Source organism: Sapajus apella, unplaced genomic scaffold (assembly GCF_009761245.1).
Source record: "Sapajus apella isolate SASKATOON/1434 unplaced genomic scaffold, GSC_monkey_1.0 scaffold12, whole genome shotgun sequence".
Taxonomy (NCBI): Eukaryota; Metazoa; Chordata; class Mammalia; order Primates; family Cebidae; genus Sapajus; species Sapajus apella.
In genome coordinates, this window is record NW_022436952.1 from 30492528 (window position 1) to 30509005 (window position 16478).

The 16478-nt window shown below is 46.9% G+C and overlaps 2 protein-coding genes across 2 annotated transcripts in view; one reads left to right on the forward strand and one right to left on the reverse strand.

Moving 5' to 3' along the window:
• The first annotated feature begins 498 nt into the window (after positions 1–498).
• Positions 499–11135, forward strand: ZNHIT3 (zinc finger HIT-type containing 3). The gene is made up of 6 exons (XM_032280753.1): positions 499–633; positions 2672–2968; positions 3106–3137; positions 7814–7900; positions 9294–9377; positions 10537–11135. The coding sequence occupies exons 1-6, from the start codon at positions 566–568 to the stop codon at positions 10716–10718; spliced, it is 750 nt and encodes a 249-aa protein (XP_032136644.1). The 5' UTR covers positions 499–565; the 3' UTR covers positions 10719–11135.
• MYO19 (myosin XIX) overlaps positions 10957–16478 on the reverse strand; it is a 46362-nt gene continuing 40840 nt past the window's right edge. The window contains 4 exon segments of the mRNA XM_032280749.1: positions 10957–11596; positions 11599–11718; positions 13550–13846; positions 14353–14438. Of these exon segments, the coding sequence (XP_032136640.1) occupies positions 11438–11596; positions 11599–11718; positions 13550–13846; positions 14353–14438 (662 nt within the window). The 3' untranslated portion in view covers positions 10957–11437.

Consider the following 16478-nt stretch of genomic DNA (forward strand, 5'->3'; position numbering starts at 1 on the left):
CTCGATCTCTTGACCTCGTGATCCACCCACCTCGGCCTCCCAAAGTGCTGGGATTACAGGCTTGAGCCACCGCGCCCGGCCTAGGCACAGGATTTTAAATTTAATTTTAAAAAAAATTTTTTTTAGAGACAGAGTCTTGCTTGGTCACCCAGGCTAGAGTGCAGTGGCATGATCTTGGCTCACTGCAATCTTTGCCTCTCGAGTTCCAGCAATTCTCGTGCCTCAGCCTCCCTAGTAGCTAGGATTACAGGCATGCACCACCACACCCAGTTAATTTTTTTTTTGTTTTTAGTAGAGACAGGGTTTTGCTATGTTGCCCAGGCTGATCTTGAACTCCTGGCCTCAAGTGATCTACCTGCCTTGGCCTCCCAAAGTGCTGGAATCACAGGCATGAGTCACTGCGCCTGGCGTGAATTTTTCTTCTTTAAGTTGAGGGTCTCTGTCTTTGTCACCCAGGCTGGAATGCAGTGGCACAATCATAGCTCACTGCAGCGCTGAACTCCAGGGCTCAAGTGAGCCTCCAGCCCCAACCTTCCATGTAGCTGGGACTACAGGCTGGTGCTCCATGCTTGGCTTGGCAGAGGATTTAAGTGTGACCCTGGACAAGTCACTGGCCTTCTCTGGCCTTCCCAGGTAAGCTTGGACCTTCTGGGATGCTTCAAGTTCAAATTATTATTGTACAACTGTTGAACAATATGAGGAATGCTGCGGGTTACTGGGCCTGTGTGGACCTGTTTTGGATTCTAGGCTGGGTCCTGGGCAGAGGTGGGAGCTGGGACCACTGTAAGCAGGACAGGCATGTGGCCAGAGGGCCTAGCAGCTTCAGCCCTGAGGACTGGACTGGGTCCTCAGGCCGCCACGCCCAAAGGAAGGATCATTGCTCACTTCCCTCTCGAGAAGCGGGTGGCAGAATTGTTTTGGAGGGGCCTGACTTGGGGCCTGGAACCTACGTTCTTGTGGTCCAGATGGAGATCCAAGAGTTACACTCTTTCTAGATATCATGTAGCACTTCAGATTACAAAATTTTTGCACATGGTCTCCTCTCTGCTTTACAAACAGCTCAGGAAAATAAGTCCAAACATCCACTCTAAATAGATGAGGGAGCTCAGAGGGCGTAACCAACCCCTCCAGGTCACACAGCCAGGGAGGGGGTTGAGCCGTTTCCAACCACTGCCTTGGTTGTTGCAGATCTATCCCTGTAGACACCTTTATTGAAGGGGGGGCCTGAAGGCTGAACAGCCAACACAGAAGAGGAGGTGCTTAGGGGTGAGGGCAATTTATGGCTCTGCAAGGGCCCAGTGCAGGTGGGATGGGAGCCAAGGTAAGGCTGGGCCATGCCCAGCTGTAAGCAAAGTTGCTAAACAAACCCATGACTTCGTCTAAATGTAAGTTTGTGGTGGCATTCAAGTCCCATCATAGCCAATCTGTCCGACTCATCTGCCTGGGATCCCTGTCTTGGGGCCAGTGGTTACTGGCCTGCTTCCTGGTCAATTAGCCCACTAAGGCCAGGACTACGGGGAGGTGTGAGAAGCCTAGAGTGCAAAATTTAAGGAGCATTCACTCTCAGGGACATGCAGGTGCAGGCTAGCTCTGGCAGGACCCTAAGAGTTAGTCTCTTCCCTTCCTGTTTCCCCATCCTACTTTCACTCCAAGCATTAGGTTTCCAGAGGACAGAGACCACATCTTCATTAGAAGTCCCTGGGGGTCCCCAGCATTGAAGGGCTCACAGTTGGAGCTCAATAAACACTTGCCAGTGGCCAGACTTATCCTTCCTTCCCAACTGAAAAATGGCCTAGGCTAGGCCGGGCACGGTGGCTCACGCCTGTAATCCCAGCACTTTGGGAGGCCGAGGTGGGCAGATCACAAGATCAGGAGATCGAGACCATCCTGGCCAACATGGTGAAACCCCGTCTCTACTAAAATCCAAAAATTAGCTGGGTGTGATGGCAGGCGCCTGTAGTTCCAGCTACTTGGGAGGCTGAGGCAGGGGAATCTCTTGAAACCGGGAGGTGGAGGTTGCAGTGAACCGAGATAGTGCCACTGCACTCCATTCTGGCAACAGAGTGAGACTCTGTCTCAAAAAAAAAAGAAAAAAGAAAGAAAGAAAAATGGCCTAGGCTGGGAAGGCCGGGTTTCTGTCTATTGTGTGATCCAACCGACTCTGACTTGCCCAGAGTCTGGACTTGTCCTTCACCAAGAATAAGCTGATGAGATGGGCAGAAGAACCCTAATGTCCCTGCAAGATTCAGGAAATCGAAGCCAGAAAGTAAAGTAAAGGACTTTTTTTTTCTTCGAGATGTAGTTTGGCTCTTGTTGTCCAGGCTGGAGTGCAGTGGTGCCATCTCGGCTCACTGCAACCTCCACCTCCCGGGTTGAAACGATTCTCCTGCCTCAGCCTCCCGAGTAGCTGGGATTACAGGCATGCACCACCATGCTCGGCTAATTTTGTATTTTTAGTAGAGACAGGGTTTCTCCATGTTGATCATGCTGGTCTCGAACTCCCGACCTCAGGTGATCTTCCTGCCTCAGCCTCCCAAAGTGCTGGGATTACAGGCCTGAGCTCCCCGGCCTTTGTTTGTTTTTTACATGCGGGGCAATACACCTGGAGTGTCGATGACTTGCTCCAAGCCACACGGCCGCATAAAGACAGGGCTACGTAAGTTCTTCAAAGCTGTGATCGAATCAAGGAAAACCTGGGACGCAGCTACTTGATGCACATCGAGTGTGTCGACGCTCTACTTACGAGGACTGGGACAGTCAGCAGGATCAATCCATTGCTTTTGCCTGCCTGCGGAGTGCTGATTGGTTCCCGCTTAGGAAACAGGAAAAGAGGCGGGTACGCGCGCGCGGCTGCGCGGGAAGCAGTTTCCTTCCCTGAGACCATGGCGTCGCTCAATTGTAGCAGCGTTGTGTGCGTGATTTGCTTGGAGAAGCCCAAATACCGCTGCCCGGCTTGCCGCGTGCCCTAGTGAGTGGGGAGGTCACGGGGTCCGGGGGTGCGGGTGTCGGGCCGCAGCGGGAGGGCGGGAGGGCAGGACCCCGCGGGGTGCGGGAGGGGCCGTGGGCCCCCGAAGCTGACGCGGCCTTGGCCCTCTCTCGTTACAGCTGCTCGGTGGCTTGCTTCCGGAAGCACAAAGGTGAGCCCTCGTCCCCGCCAGCCCTCGGCCCCCTCCTCGCGCGGGGCAGCCCCCTAGTCCCACCGCCGTGTTGGCTGTGCTTCGTTTCCCCCCTCTGGTCTCCGTGGGTTCTGCAGGAGCCTTGCTTTCTTTGACTTGGTCCTAGGTGTCATACGTCTCTTACCTGTGTGTTGGACAGTTTCCTGTGTTGTCCCTGCCTGTAATCGCACCCCGGATTTTGAACAGTCGGTAGCCTTTCTTCTACTCCGCCCATCCATGCAGGAACCTCCATGCTGTTTTCCATAATGACTATACCAATTTACATTCTCACCAACAGTGTTTAAGAGTTCCCTATTCTCCACATCCTTGCCAGCATGTTATTTTTGTCTTTTTGATAATAGCCATTCTTTCTTCGGTGAGATATCTCATTGTGGTTTTGACTTGCATGTCCCCAATAATCATTGAACTAATTTTTTCAAATACTTGTTGGCCATTTGTATGTCTTTTGAGAAGTGTCTATTCACATCATTTGTCCATTTTATTTTATTTATTATTATTATTATTTTTTTGGGACGGAGTTTCGCTCTTGTTACCCAGGCTGGAGTGCAATGGCGCGATCTCGGCTCACCGCAACCTCCGCCTCCTGGGTTCAGGCAATTCTCCTGCCTCAGCCTCCTGAGTAGCTGGGATTACAGGCACGCGCCACCATGCCCAGCTGATTTTTTGTATTTTTAGTAGAGACGGGGTTTCACCGTGTTGACCAGGATGGTCTCGATCTCTTGACCTCGTGATCCACCCGCTTCGGCCTCCCAAAGTGCTGGGATTACAGGCTTGAGCCACCGCGCCCGGCCCGTCCATTTTATTTTTTTTGAGACGGAGTCTCACTCTTGTCGTCCAAGCTGGAGTACAATGGCATGATCTCAGCTCACTGCAACCTCCACTTCGCGGGTTCAAGTGATTCTCCTGCCTCAGCCGCCAGAGTAGCTGGAATTACAGGTGCCTGCCACTTATTACCGGCTAATTTTTGTATTTTTAGTAGAGACGAGGTTTCACCATGTTGGCCAGGTTGGTCTTGAACTCTTGACCTCAGGAGATCCACCCGCCTCGGCCTCCCAAAGGGCTGGGATTACAGATGTGAGCCACCTTGGGTGACCCATTTGTCCATTTAAATGTTTTTGTTATTTTGTGTTTTTGCGGTTTTTTTTTTTTGCTGGGGGCCTCCTTGTATAGTCTGGATATTAACCCTTTGCCAGATGAATATTTTGCAGATATTTTCTCCCATTCTATAGGTTGTCTCTTCACTCTGTTATTTCCCTTGTTGTACAGAAGCTTTTTCGTGTAATAGAATTCCATTTGCCTATTTTTGCTTTCGTTGCCTGTGATTTGAGATTTTGTTCATAAAATCATTGCCCAGACCAACATCCTGAAGCATTTCCCCTGTGTTTCCTTGTAGTAATTTCACAGTTTCAGGTCTTACATTTAGGTCTTTAATCCATTTTGATGTTTATATATGGTGATAGATAAGGATCTAGTTTAATTCTGCATATGGTTATCCTTACAGTTATTCTGTTTTCTTAGTACCATTTATTGAAGAGTGCTTCCTGCCTCCCCCCCCCCATATGCTCTTGGTTCCTTTGTGGAAAGTCAGTTGGCTGTAAATGTGTGAATTTATATCTGGGTTCTTTATTCTGTTTCATTGATCTGTGTGTCTGTTTTTATGCTAGTACCATGTTGTTTTAGATATTATAGCTCTGTAGTATATTTTGAGGCCAAGTATTGGTGATGCCTCCAGCCTTGTTCTGTTTGCTCCAGATTGCTTTGCCTTTTGGGGGTCTTTTGTGGTTCCATACCAATTTTAGGATTTTTAAAAAATTTCTGCGAAGAGTGTCATTGGTATTTTGATAGGGATTGCATTGTACTCTGTAGATTGCTTTGGGTAGTATGGTCATTTTAATATTTTTCTTATTGGTGGATATGTACATTAATTTTGCCTTTGTTGCTGCTATAGGCAGTGTTAAAGTGGTATTTAGTGAAGAATAATTTTTTTTTTTTTTTTTTTGGAGACGGAGTTTTGCTCTCGTTACCCAGGCTGGAGTGCAATGGCGCGATCTCGGCTCACCGCAACCTCCGCCTCCCGGGTTCAGGCAATTCTCCTGCCTCAGCCTCCTGAGTAGCTGGGATTACAGGCACGTGCCACCATGCCCAGCTGATTTTTTGTATTTTTAGTAGAGACGGGGTGGGTTTCACCATGTTGACCAGGATGGTCTCGATCTCTTGACCTCGTGATCCACCCGCCTCGGCCTCCCAAAGTGCTGGGATTACAGGCGTGAGCCACTGCGCCCGGCGAAGAATAATTTTTATCAGAAATTTCTGATAGCCACATTTGTTGGACACTTTTCATTTGTCTTTGTGTGTGTGTCTTGCTCTGTCACTCAGGCTGGAGTGCAGTGGTACAAACACTGCTCACTACAGCCTTGACTTCCTGGGCTCAGGCAGTCCTCCTACCTCAGCCTCCCAAGCAGCTGGGACTGCAGGCATGTGCCACCATACCTGGCTCATTTAATTTTTGTGGAGATGAGGTCTTATATTGCCTGGGCTGGTCTTGACCTCCTGGGCTCAAGTGATCCTCCCACCTTGGCCTCCCAAAGTGTTGGGATTACAGACATGAGCTACCTGTGCCCAGCCTGTCATCTTTCTTGATTCCTATGAATATCTACTGTGCTTGGCTTCTTCTTTCTTGATATTCTTCTTTGTAGGCTGGGAAGATACTGCTCTGTGGTATTCTGTCCTCCCATTCTCCCATCGAAGTCCTGACCAGGCCTGACCCTGCTCTAGCTTCTCAGATCAGATGAGATAGGGTGTACTCAGGGTGGCATAGCTGTAGATCCTCTTGGTATTGTTTTTTTTTTTTCTTTCGAGACAAGGTCTTACTCTGTTGCCCATGATGGAGTGCAGTGACGTGATCACAGCTCATTGCACCCTCAGCCTCTTGGGCCCAAGAGATCCTCCCACCTTAGCCTCCTGAGTAGCGGAGATGAACTTTATTTTTTGTAGAGGTAGGGTTTCACTGTATTGCCCAGGCTGGTTTTGGACTCTTGGGCTTAAGCATTCCTCCTGCCACAACCTCCCAAAGTGCTGGGATTATAGTTGGGAGACACTGTGCTCAGCCTCTCCTCCCTTTATTCATGTCTCTGAGGTTTTTTTTTTGGCTGGATCTCTCCCTTAATTCTGTTCTTGACTTTATTCCTAGGTAGGTGAGGTAGGTGATCTTTTACTTTTTTTTTTTTTTTTTGGAGACAGAGCCTTGCTCTGTCACCCAGGCTGGAGTGCAGTGGCGTGATCTTGACTCATTGCAACCTCCACCTCCCGGGTTCAAGTGATTCTCCTGCCTCAACCTCCCCAGTAGCTGGGACTATAGGTGTGCGCCACCACACCCGGCTAATTTTTGTATTTTTAATAGAGGCGGGGTTTTGCCATATTGGCCAGGCTAGTGTTGAACTCCTGAGCTTGTGATCTGCCCGCCTAGGCCTCCCAAAGTGCTGGGATTACAGGTGTGAGCCTCTGCGCCCGGCCTACTTTTTTTTCTTACTGACCTCCAAATCTTTATAGCTCCAGCCTCTTTTTGAGCCCCTTAGACACAAATGTATTTCGGGGTCAGGTACAACCCAGAAAATTCACCTCTCCTTCAGTTCCTCCTGCTCTGTACCTTACATGTATAGCACAGCTGTAAAGTTAGACCTGGATTCCAAATCTGCCTCTGCTACTTACTAGCTGTGGACCCCAAAGGACAAGTTTATTACAAGAAAAGTATTTAATCCTTTCATCTCTATGTAAATTAACAGTCTCCATGTCATGGGGGCTTTGTAAAAGTTCCATGAGCCATTGTGTACCTCACTGCGTACCTGGCACAGTGCTTGGCACTTAGTCAGTGGCGTCTGTCATAACTGCCACCTAGGTGACTAGAACTTTTCCATAGCATATTGTCAAGTCTAAATTTTAAGCCTCTACAAACTAGTTCTGCCTTTGTGTCCTTAGAACCCTTTCCTGTGACCTCATGCTCTGTTGATTCTGTCACCCAGGGTGGAATGCAGTGGTATAATCACAGCTCACTGTAGCCTTGACATACTGAGCTTAAGTGATCCTTCTGCCTCAGCCCCCTGAGTATCTGAGACCACATGTGTGTACCACCATGGCTGACTGATTTTATTTTTTTGTAGACACACGGTCTTGCTATGTTGCCCAGGCTGGTCTCAAACTCCTGGGCTCAAGTGATCCTCCCACCTTGGTGTCCGAGTGTTGGGATTACAGGTGTGAGCCAGCGTAGCTGGCCTTAAGTTCTTTGGTTGTTTTGCCTCTGGTTTTATCCCATCTGGTATCTGGTTTATAGCAGCTGTTTCAAACACCCCAAGTAATTTTGGTGAGAATAAGATTCGGCAGGGTAGGGAGGATGGGGACAGGTTCTTAGGGTGCGTGAGTGAGCCCTGCTTCCTCAGCCCTCCTGCCAGGCTCAGGCTGCTGGTGGTTTTTCTTAACCTGCCACTTGCTTTGATCTCTCACTTCTTCAACATTCCTGGGTACCCCACACACTTCCCTTACCCCAAACACTGGCTTCCTACCTAGATGCTAACTTGGTGGGGAGCTGCAGCCCTGCTGTTGAAATGGAGGTAATGTGGGCCTGGGATTTCTGTCTTTTTCAGAACAGTGCAACCCTGAAACTCGTCGTGTTGGAAAAAAAATAAGATCAACTCCTCCTACCAAAATTATAAAGACTGTGGAAAACAAAGGTGGGTTGGTTGACTTGCAAGGGACTTCACATAGAATAAGTTGAAAGGAAGGGGCCGGGCGCGGTGGCTCAAGCCTGTAATCCCAGCACTTTGGGAGGCCGAGGCGGGTGGATCACGAGGTCAAGAGATCGAGACCATCCTGGTCAACATGGTGAAACCCCGTCTCTACTAAAAAAAAAAAATACAAAAAATCAGCTGGGCATGGTGGCGTGTGCCTGTAATCCCAGCTACTCAGGAGGCTGAGGCAGGAGAATTGCCTGAACCCAGGAGGCGGAGGTTGCGGTGAGCCGAGATCGTGCCATTGCACTCCAGCCTGGGTAACAAGAGCGAAACTCCCTCCGCCTCAAAAAAAAAAAAAAAAGAAAGGAAGGAAAAGGGAAGACTGGGGCTGGGCAAGGAGTCCAGAACAATGGCTTCCTTGAGAAGCAACAGCTTCTTTAGCCCTGAGCACCAGGAGTGGGGCCATGTCATTATGGGTGATGAGCAACCTGAAAGCAGTATTCAGAAGAAAAACAGGCACAAAAACAGATGAGAAAGGCCATGGCTCTAGTTTGGGGGTTTGTGGTGGGCCCTGCTGGCAGGAGCCTTCTCTAGCCCACAGATGCTGGTCTCCTTCCAGGAATTTGGCAGGGGCTATCCGTTTACCTGAGTTCAGCCCAGGCAGGGGACTTTGTCTCTTGCTGCTGCTGGGGGTTCAGAGCTTATAGCAGTAATTGGCTGTCGACCCATCCGTCCAGCCATCTAAATGTTCTTTAATACCTCCTGGGTGTCATGCACTATGCCAGGCTCTGAAAGCAGCCCCTCTGATACCACCAAAGAGGTACTGAATGTTCCCTGCAAAGTCATGGCCTATTTTTGCCCTTTGAGAAATTTCCAGGTTGGGTTCAGGCAATGCCAGCAGTTTCTGCCCATGTTGAAAGCACAGGAGATTCTGCTTGGCTGGTTTTTAAAGAGCATCCAGTTTATTGGCCTATCACAGGCGTTCATTAGTCCCAGTTCCTGGGAGGGCCAGGGCCTAACTGAACCCTACAGAGAAGATGCTAGAAATGCAATGACATATGGAGCCATGTTGAGGTGGGAAGGGGTAATAAGTTATTAGACAACCAGGGTCTAGGCCTAAAGACCACAGGACCACATAATACAGTAAGGATGTGAACACTAGGGTGCATTTGTTAAAGTCACCAATTCTTCTTTCACTTAGCCTCCCCCTTCTAAAAAAGGAGTGTTGGTATAGTCACAAACTCCGGAGAAGAGGATTTTTGTCTGTACCTGCCTGAATACCCCTATCACTATCATGTGTGTGCATACATTTTTATCCTGTTGAACTAGTTAAAATCTGATGTCCAGGCCTCCTTTTTAGTCATGAGCCATTGACTTGTTTTGTATTCCTTAGATGATGATGACGACTGTGTAGCTGATTTTCTCAATAGTGATGAGGAAGAAGACAGAGTTTCTTTGCAGAATTTAAAGAATTTAGGTAAGTCTGTGCTGTGCTTGTCAACCGTTGAGATATTTACTGTGTTGTAAGGATTGTGGTTTTTTTAAAGTTACTAAATCCTTGATTAAGCGTGGCATGCAGGGCCCTTACTATCTAGTCACATAATTCTGTAAACATACGGGTTTCACACCTCCCAGACTCCTCACACAGTTCCTTCTGCCTGGAATCCTACTGGTCTTGCTGGTTAACAAAATTCTGCTCCTCCCCTCAAGGCTTGATTCAAGTTTTCTTTGCTCAGCTAGTCTTTTCTTGACCTGTGTCTCTTTCAGAATTAGGTATTTTTTTGGTTTCCCATAGCAGCTTGGACTTATTAGTAATAAATCACTTAACATTTATGATAATTTATCTCTCACATACCGATTTATACAGCAGGGACCTGTATTAGATCCCCAGTGCTCAGTCCAGCCATTAATGTAGACTGGTTATCACGATTTGATTTTTTTAAGGGGAAACAGGTTGTTAATGCCCCACATTTTTATAGTACTGCTTATTCAGTCCACGTAATACTCTGTTTCTTGTATATGGTGTCTATTAATTTCATTCTTCCCAGTTCACAGAATCACAAAAGGTTACGCGCTGCAGTTAGTCTCATGGTAATGATTAGACTGAGTTTGCAGCTGAGCTAGTAATAGGTGTGAAAAATTTTATAGACTGTAAATTACCATGCTGGTGGTTTTGTTGGTTCGCTGCTACTGGTCCTGCTGCACGCTGAATCACATGCTTAGAAATCATTCACAGTATTTGGTATAACTGCCCTCTGCAACTTTTATACCTATAAGGAAAGAAAACATGCCAGCAGCTTAAAGATCTAAAGTCAGTGACACTGACTTCTCTTTGTGATTGTGCTGATAAAGCATTTTTTCTTAGCTGAAGTGGCACGAAGTTACATTGTTTACAAAGATACCAAGAACTGGTCTCTGTTACTGCATTTAATATGGAAACTGATCTCACCATGTTGCCCATGCTGGTCTTCAATTCCTGAGCTCTACCCACCTTGACCTCCCTAATTGCTATTACAGGCATAAGCCACCATGCCTGGTGATGGTTTTATCACACTTGAAACATTTCTTCTCTCTTCAACCATCTCCATGTGTTCCCACTTGAACTCAGAGTAGCTTTTTTTCTTGTTAATTTTTAGGGGAATCTGCAACATTAAGAAGCTTACTGCTCAATCCACACCTCAGGCAGTTGATGGTCAGTCTCGATCAGGGGGAAGACAAAGCAAAGCTCATGAGAGCCTGCATGCAAGAACCCTTGTTTGTGGAGTTTGCAGACTGCTGTTTAAGAATTGTGGAACCATCGAAGAATGAGGATTCTTAACATGGACTACTGTGCTGCTTGCTTAAGCTCATGTTGGACTCCCAGAACCTGCCTACCTGCCCTCTCTGCAGGAGACCAGCTCGTCTGGGGGGCCCCAGGCAAAAGAAGTTTCCAGGATGCTGGCTGACGTAGGCTATACAGGCCTTTACAGGCATGGATGTGGGCTTATGTTTCAGGCAGATGTGGGGTCCTTAAGGTGGCAAATCCTTTATGGAGAGAAAACTTGACATTCAGATGGTTGTTCTTAAATGTTTTACTTTTGGTACCATTGACAGACATCATAAATGGTATTAAGCTTTACGCTTGATATGGAGCTAAACTTGAACAGTGTTACTAAATAAAATCAAGATGTGATTTTATTGTACACTGGGTTCATAATTTGAAATTACATTAAATAAATTAACAACTTATTAAATACTAAAGTTTTCTTCCTTTTTAAAGGAAATAACTACAAAATCTTCCCCAGCCCAAATTCCAGTGCCAGTTTTAGGCCAACTTTGCCTGTTTTCTTCCAAAAGTGCTTATGTGGAATGGGGTTCCTCACTGTAGTGATAGTCATGACTGCTGCTGAGTTTGATATGTGAAGGTAGAGAAACATGACCCTGATGTTTAACCCTACTTTGGTAACTATGAGCCCTGACTCCATCAGTGCTTGATGTAGCCTAGAGCCCCAGGCCCAATGACACACTGGCCACAGGACCCTGGCTTCAAGGCTGGAGCTAACACTGTTGCTCATGTGTGTTTGGAGCACTGAGGGAATAGTTTGGCAGCTGTGTGCTGATTAAATGTCTTTGGCAAGGCAGCTGGCAGGAAAAGGCCTTGTGGAAACAAAGGCACCAAGGATCACCCAGCTCAGTGAAGGCAGAAGAGGTCACATGTGGATCAGCCTGTGTCTTTCAAGCAGAATCTGATTAAAGCCGGTAACACTGTAGGGCGAAGTTTCAGGGCAGATGTCAGCATAGCGCAATGGAGACTTTTTGCAGTGAAACTTTATCGATCCCTAGAGGGGGAGAGAGAGAGAGAGATGCAGCTTTAGCCCCAGTTCCTGGGAGTGCCAGGGCCTAACAACCCCACAGAGCAGATGCTAGAAATGCAAGGAGGTATGGACAAGTACTAGTATTGGGGCCACAGCAGTATTAAAATAGAAAGCATTACATCCACTCAGTGTGAGACATGAGGAAACCCTATGAGGGGGTGCTCCCTAAGAGGAATGTCTGTCACAGTCCTATGACTGCTTAAAGCCTGAAGATCTAAACATTTACCCTTCTGTTTACACTCCAGCAGGCCTGTGTTTTCATGGGAGATTTTATCCAGATTAAGGCCTATATAGTAATTCCTCTGAATGGAAATTCGGTGTTTCCTTCTGCCTTGTCATTTCACTTGCTCCTTGCTGTGACCCCATGCAGTAAGTTGAGTATTAGCCCATTTTATAGTCAGGCTCTTAGAAAATGTGTCTTAGCTAAGATCATCCAGTGAATGGGGCAGAGCCAGGACCCAGACCTTGAGGTTCTACCAGAGCAACACACTTTCGCCTTTCCTTGGCCACTTTATTTCTGCAAGGCCTAGCTTGCTGGGGTGACTCACAAAGCCCTGAGTGACACTGACTTCCCTAGTGTGCTGGCTGACTTCTCCCTGGCTGCTCATATCATAAAAACACAAAGTTGGGTGCGGTGGCTCATGCCTGTAATCCTAGCACTTTGGGAGGCCAAGCCAGGCAGATCACTTGAGGTCAGGAGTTTGAGACCAGCCTGGCCAACATGGTGAAACCCATCTCTATTAAAAATACAAAAAAAAAAAAAAAAAAAAAAAGCTAAGCGTAGTGGTACATGCCTGTAGTCCCAGTTATTCGGGAGGCTGAGGCAGGAGAATCGCTTGAACACACTGCACTCCATCCTGGGCAACACAACCCCACAGAGGACTTGGACCACTGGCTCTGCTTGCCATTTCCTTAGCTAGAAAAGGAGAAAAACCCAGCAATACAATTTGAGGAAAACATGGTACCAAATCCAGTGCCATTTGAGGTAACAAACTCATCACAACCCAAGTTGTGATGTGGGACTAATTATTTGCCTCAAGTCTTGGGGTAGTTTCTTTTTTGCTACGTCTCATAAATTTTTCCTCTTTTCTGTAATTGACCTATTATTATCCTAAGCCAAACTTTCTTTTAGACAGACTCTTATCACCCAGGATGAAGTTCTATGGCACGGTCTCGGCTTACTGCAACCTCTGCCTCCTGGGTTCAAGCGATTCTCCTGCCACAGCCTCCCGAGTAACTGGGACTACAGGCGTGTGCCACCATGCCTGGCTAATTTTTGTATTTTTTAGCAGAGACAGGGTTTTGCCATGTTGGCCAGGCTGGTCTCAAACTCCTGACCTCAGGTGATCCACCCACCTCAACTTCCCAAAGTGCTGGGATTACAGATGTGAACCACTGTGCCTGGCCCTAGGCCAAACTTCGATCACCTCCTGCTCCTGACTCCTCTAGAGCCCTGGTTCTCACAGTGTGGTTCACGGAGCATGAGCATCATCATCAGCTGGGAGCTTGCTAGAAACGCAGTATTGCATTTGGAAATGGAACTAAAAGGAGATTGAGAGATGCTGAAATAATTAGAGGCAGTTTAAAAAAAGATAAAGGGCTCTGGAAGATTCCCAGTTACAACAAAGTAAATAATCCAAACCTACAGTTGGTTAGGACGTGCAGGCTTCTGGTTCACCCAGTAAAGTTAGGGACAGATCTTGTCCCAGCCAGTCTCACTCCCCCTATGAACTTCTAGGCTTTGCTCCTGCTGTTCACAGGAACAAAGCTGTCATGGTCATCACGCACAACGTACCTGAGGCATCGCTCGGATGGATGTGACACCAGCCTGGTCCTGTTGTGCTATCTGGACTGTGTAGCTACTGGGACTGCCCCTGGGGAGCTGGAGGCAGGCCCAGACCACCAATTTCCTCTGAAAGCTGCCTACACCCATAGTTGTGTTGGTCAGGACAAGCCCCAGGGGCCAGAGGCGGATTACTGCTTCCAGGAGCCTGGTCTGCAGTGGGGAGGTACTTAGGGAACTGGGAGCTTGAGAGAGGTGTTTTTCTTCCACATCATCCAGTTCTTCAGCAGCAAGGCAGGCCATTCTGATCTTAAAAATCAAACATCCCTTTATAGCTTTAGATTTATCTAGCCCTCTTAGCAGAAAATGGAAATCAAAACTAACAAATCATCTTAACAAGGTGAACCGAAGGCACCTGGTTTCGAACTGGCTGCTCTGAACCAAACTGGTTCCATATGGTACAAGTCTATACACCCCAGGCAATGGTGCTTAGGCCTTACATATGCCACTTGAAAACAAAGTTAACGGCCCATCGAGACATAACTGATAAGCTGTAAATCCCAGTCTTTTAAAGTGTACATCCCAGAGTTCACTATATTCCCAGAGTTGCTTATACCACTCTTTACCTTCACAACCACCCTGCAGGGTAGGTGTTATTGTGCCCATTGCATATTCAATATGAGGCTCACAGAGGCTGAATGACCTGCCCAAGGCCACCTGCATTGCAGTGGCAGAGCCAGCATTCCCACTCAGGTCCACCACCTGGTCCCCAAAATTGCTCCACTGCCCACCCCAACTTCTTGGGTATGTCTTACTCTCCACTTCTGCCACATGCGCTTGATGACTGTAGCAGCTGCGTGTAGCCTCTGGATGCGTTTCCGAGTTAACCAGGAACGAATGGCTAAGAGGTTTGCCCAGAAACAGAAAAGAGATAAAGGGGCCATTAGAGTGTTAGTGACCTGACTGCAGCAAAACCACAGTTGCTGTCAAAGTTTCAAATATATATTTTTTCAAGGCATGCCTACTTTGGGCTACAAATGAAATAAGGCAAAATTGGCTTTTAAACATTCCTTCCACTGCCTACACATTTGGATACACCTACACAGTGAAAGAGCACTGGGGAGCCTGGACTGGCTGAAGGCAAGGCAGTCACTTCCCGTCTCAGGCTCAGTCCAGGGCAGCACCCAGGGAACAGGAGGGGTCTGGATTGTCTGTGCTTTTAAAAATTGTGTTTTTTCGGGAGAGAGATCCAAGATGGCTGATCACTAGCAGCTCGGGATTGTAGCTCCCAGTGAAAGCGCAGAGAATGAGAGGACGCCACGCTTTCAGACGAATTTTTGTTGCTCACGGACCAGGAGATTCCCAGCGGAGGAGCCCCATGGGTCGCCAGCGCGACTCTTGTGGCCGGCGTGGCGGTTTTGCCGGCGCCTCGGCGCGGCGGTTCTTGGTGCAGAGTCAGAAAAGCACCATCAATCTTAACGCCGCTGTTTTAGCCGGCGCAGTGGGTTGCTCAGATGCCAGGCGCTGAGAATCAACAAGTTGGATGTTCACTCAGAAACCTAATTAGAAAGTCGGTAATTACAAAGATGACAGATGGATAAATTTATAACAAAGGGAAGAAACCCGCCTAAAAAGGCTGAGAATACCCAAAATCAGAACGCCTCTCCCTCTACAGGGGATCACAGTTCCTCATCAGCAACGGAACAAGGCCTGATGGAGAACGAGTGTGTTCCATTAACAGAAATAGGCTTCAAAAGGTGGATAAGAAACTTCTGTGAGTTAAGAGAACTTGTTCTAACCCAATGCAAAGAAACTAAGAACTTTGAAAAAAGGTTTGATGAAATGCTAACGAGAATAGACAATTTAGAGAGGAATATAAGTGAATTAATGGAGCTGAAAAAAAGACGAGAACTTCGCGAAGTATGCACAAGTTTTAACAGCCGAATTGATCAAGCAGAAGAAAGGATATCAGAGGTCGAAGACCAATTTAATCAAATAAAACGAGAAGACAAGATTAGAGAAAAAAGGATAAAAAGGAATGAGCAAAATCTCCAAGAAATATGAGACTATGTGAAAAGACCTAACCTACGTTTGATAGGTGTACCTGAATGTGATGAAGAGAATGAATCCAAGCTGGAAAATACTTTTCAGGATATTATTCAGGAAAACTTCCCAACCTAGCAAGGCAGGACAATATTCAACTCCACGTAATACAGAGAACACCACAAAGATATTCCTCAAGAAGACCAACCTCAAGGCACATAATCATCAGATTCACCAGGGTTGAAATGAAGGAGAAAATACTAAGGGCAGCCAGAGAGAAAGGTCAGTTTACTCACAAAGGGAAGCCTATCAGACTCTCAGCAGCTCTCTCAGCAGAAACCCTACAAGCCAGAAGAGAGTGGGGGCCAATACTCAACATCCTTAAAGAAAAGAACTTTCAACCCAGAATTTCATATCCAGCCAAACTAAGCTTCATAAGCGAAGGAAAAATAAAATATTTTGTGAACAAGCAAGTACTCAGAGATTTCATCACCACCAGGCCTGCTTTACAAGAGCTTCTGAAAGAACCACTACACACAGAAAGGAACAAACAGTATCAGCCTTTCCAAAAATATACCAAAAAAGTAAAGAGCATCAACATAATGAAGAATTTACATCAACTAATGGGCAAAACAGCCAGCTAACATCAAATGGCAGTATTAAACTCACATATATTATCAATCCTAAATTTAAATCGACTAAATCCCCCAATCAAAAGACACAGCCAAAACCCATCGGTATGCTGCATCCAGACCCATCTCACATGCAAGGATACACAAAGACTCAAAGGGATGGAGAAAGATTTACCAACCAAATGGAGAAAAATAAATAAATAAAAAGCAGGAGTTGTAATTCTCGCCTCTGATAAAATAGACTTTAAAGCAACAAAGATCAAAAG

Excerpts from the sequence above, each read along its gene's own strand:
- ZNHIT3 (XM_032280753.1), top strand. The coding sequence starts at position 566 with ATGCTTGGCTTGGCAGAGGATTTAAGTGTGACCCTGGACAAGTCACTG. Across the intron at positions 3,138-7,813 it reads TTGCTTCCGGAAGCACAAAG|AACAGTGCAACCCTGAAACT; the intron begins GTGAGCCCTCGT and ends TGTCTTTTTCAG. Across the intron at positions 9,378-10,536 it reads GCAGAATTTAAAGAATTTAG|GGGAATCTGCAACATTAAGA; the intron begins GTAAGTCTGTGC and ends GTTAATTTTTAG.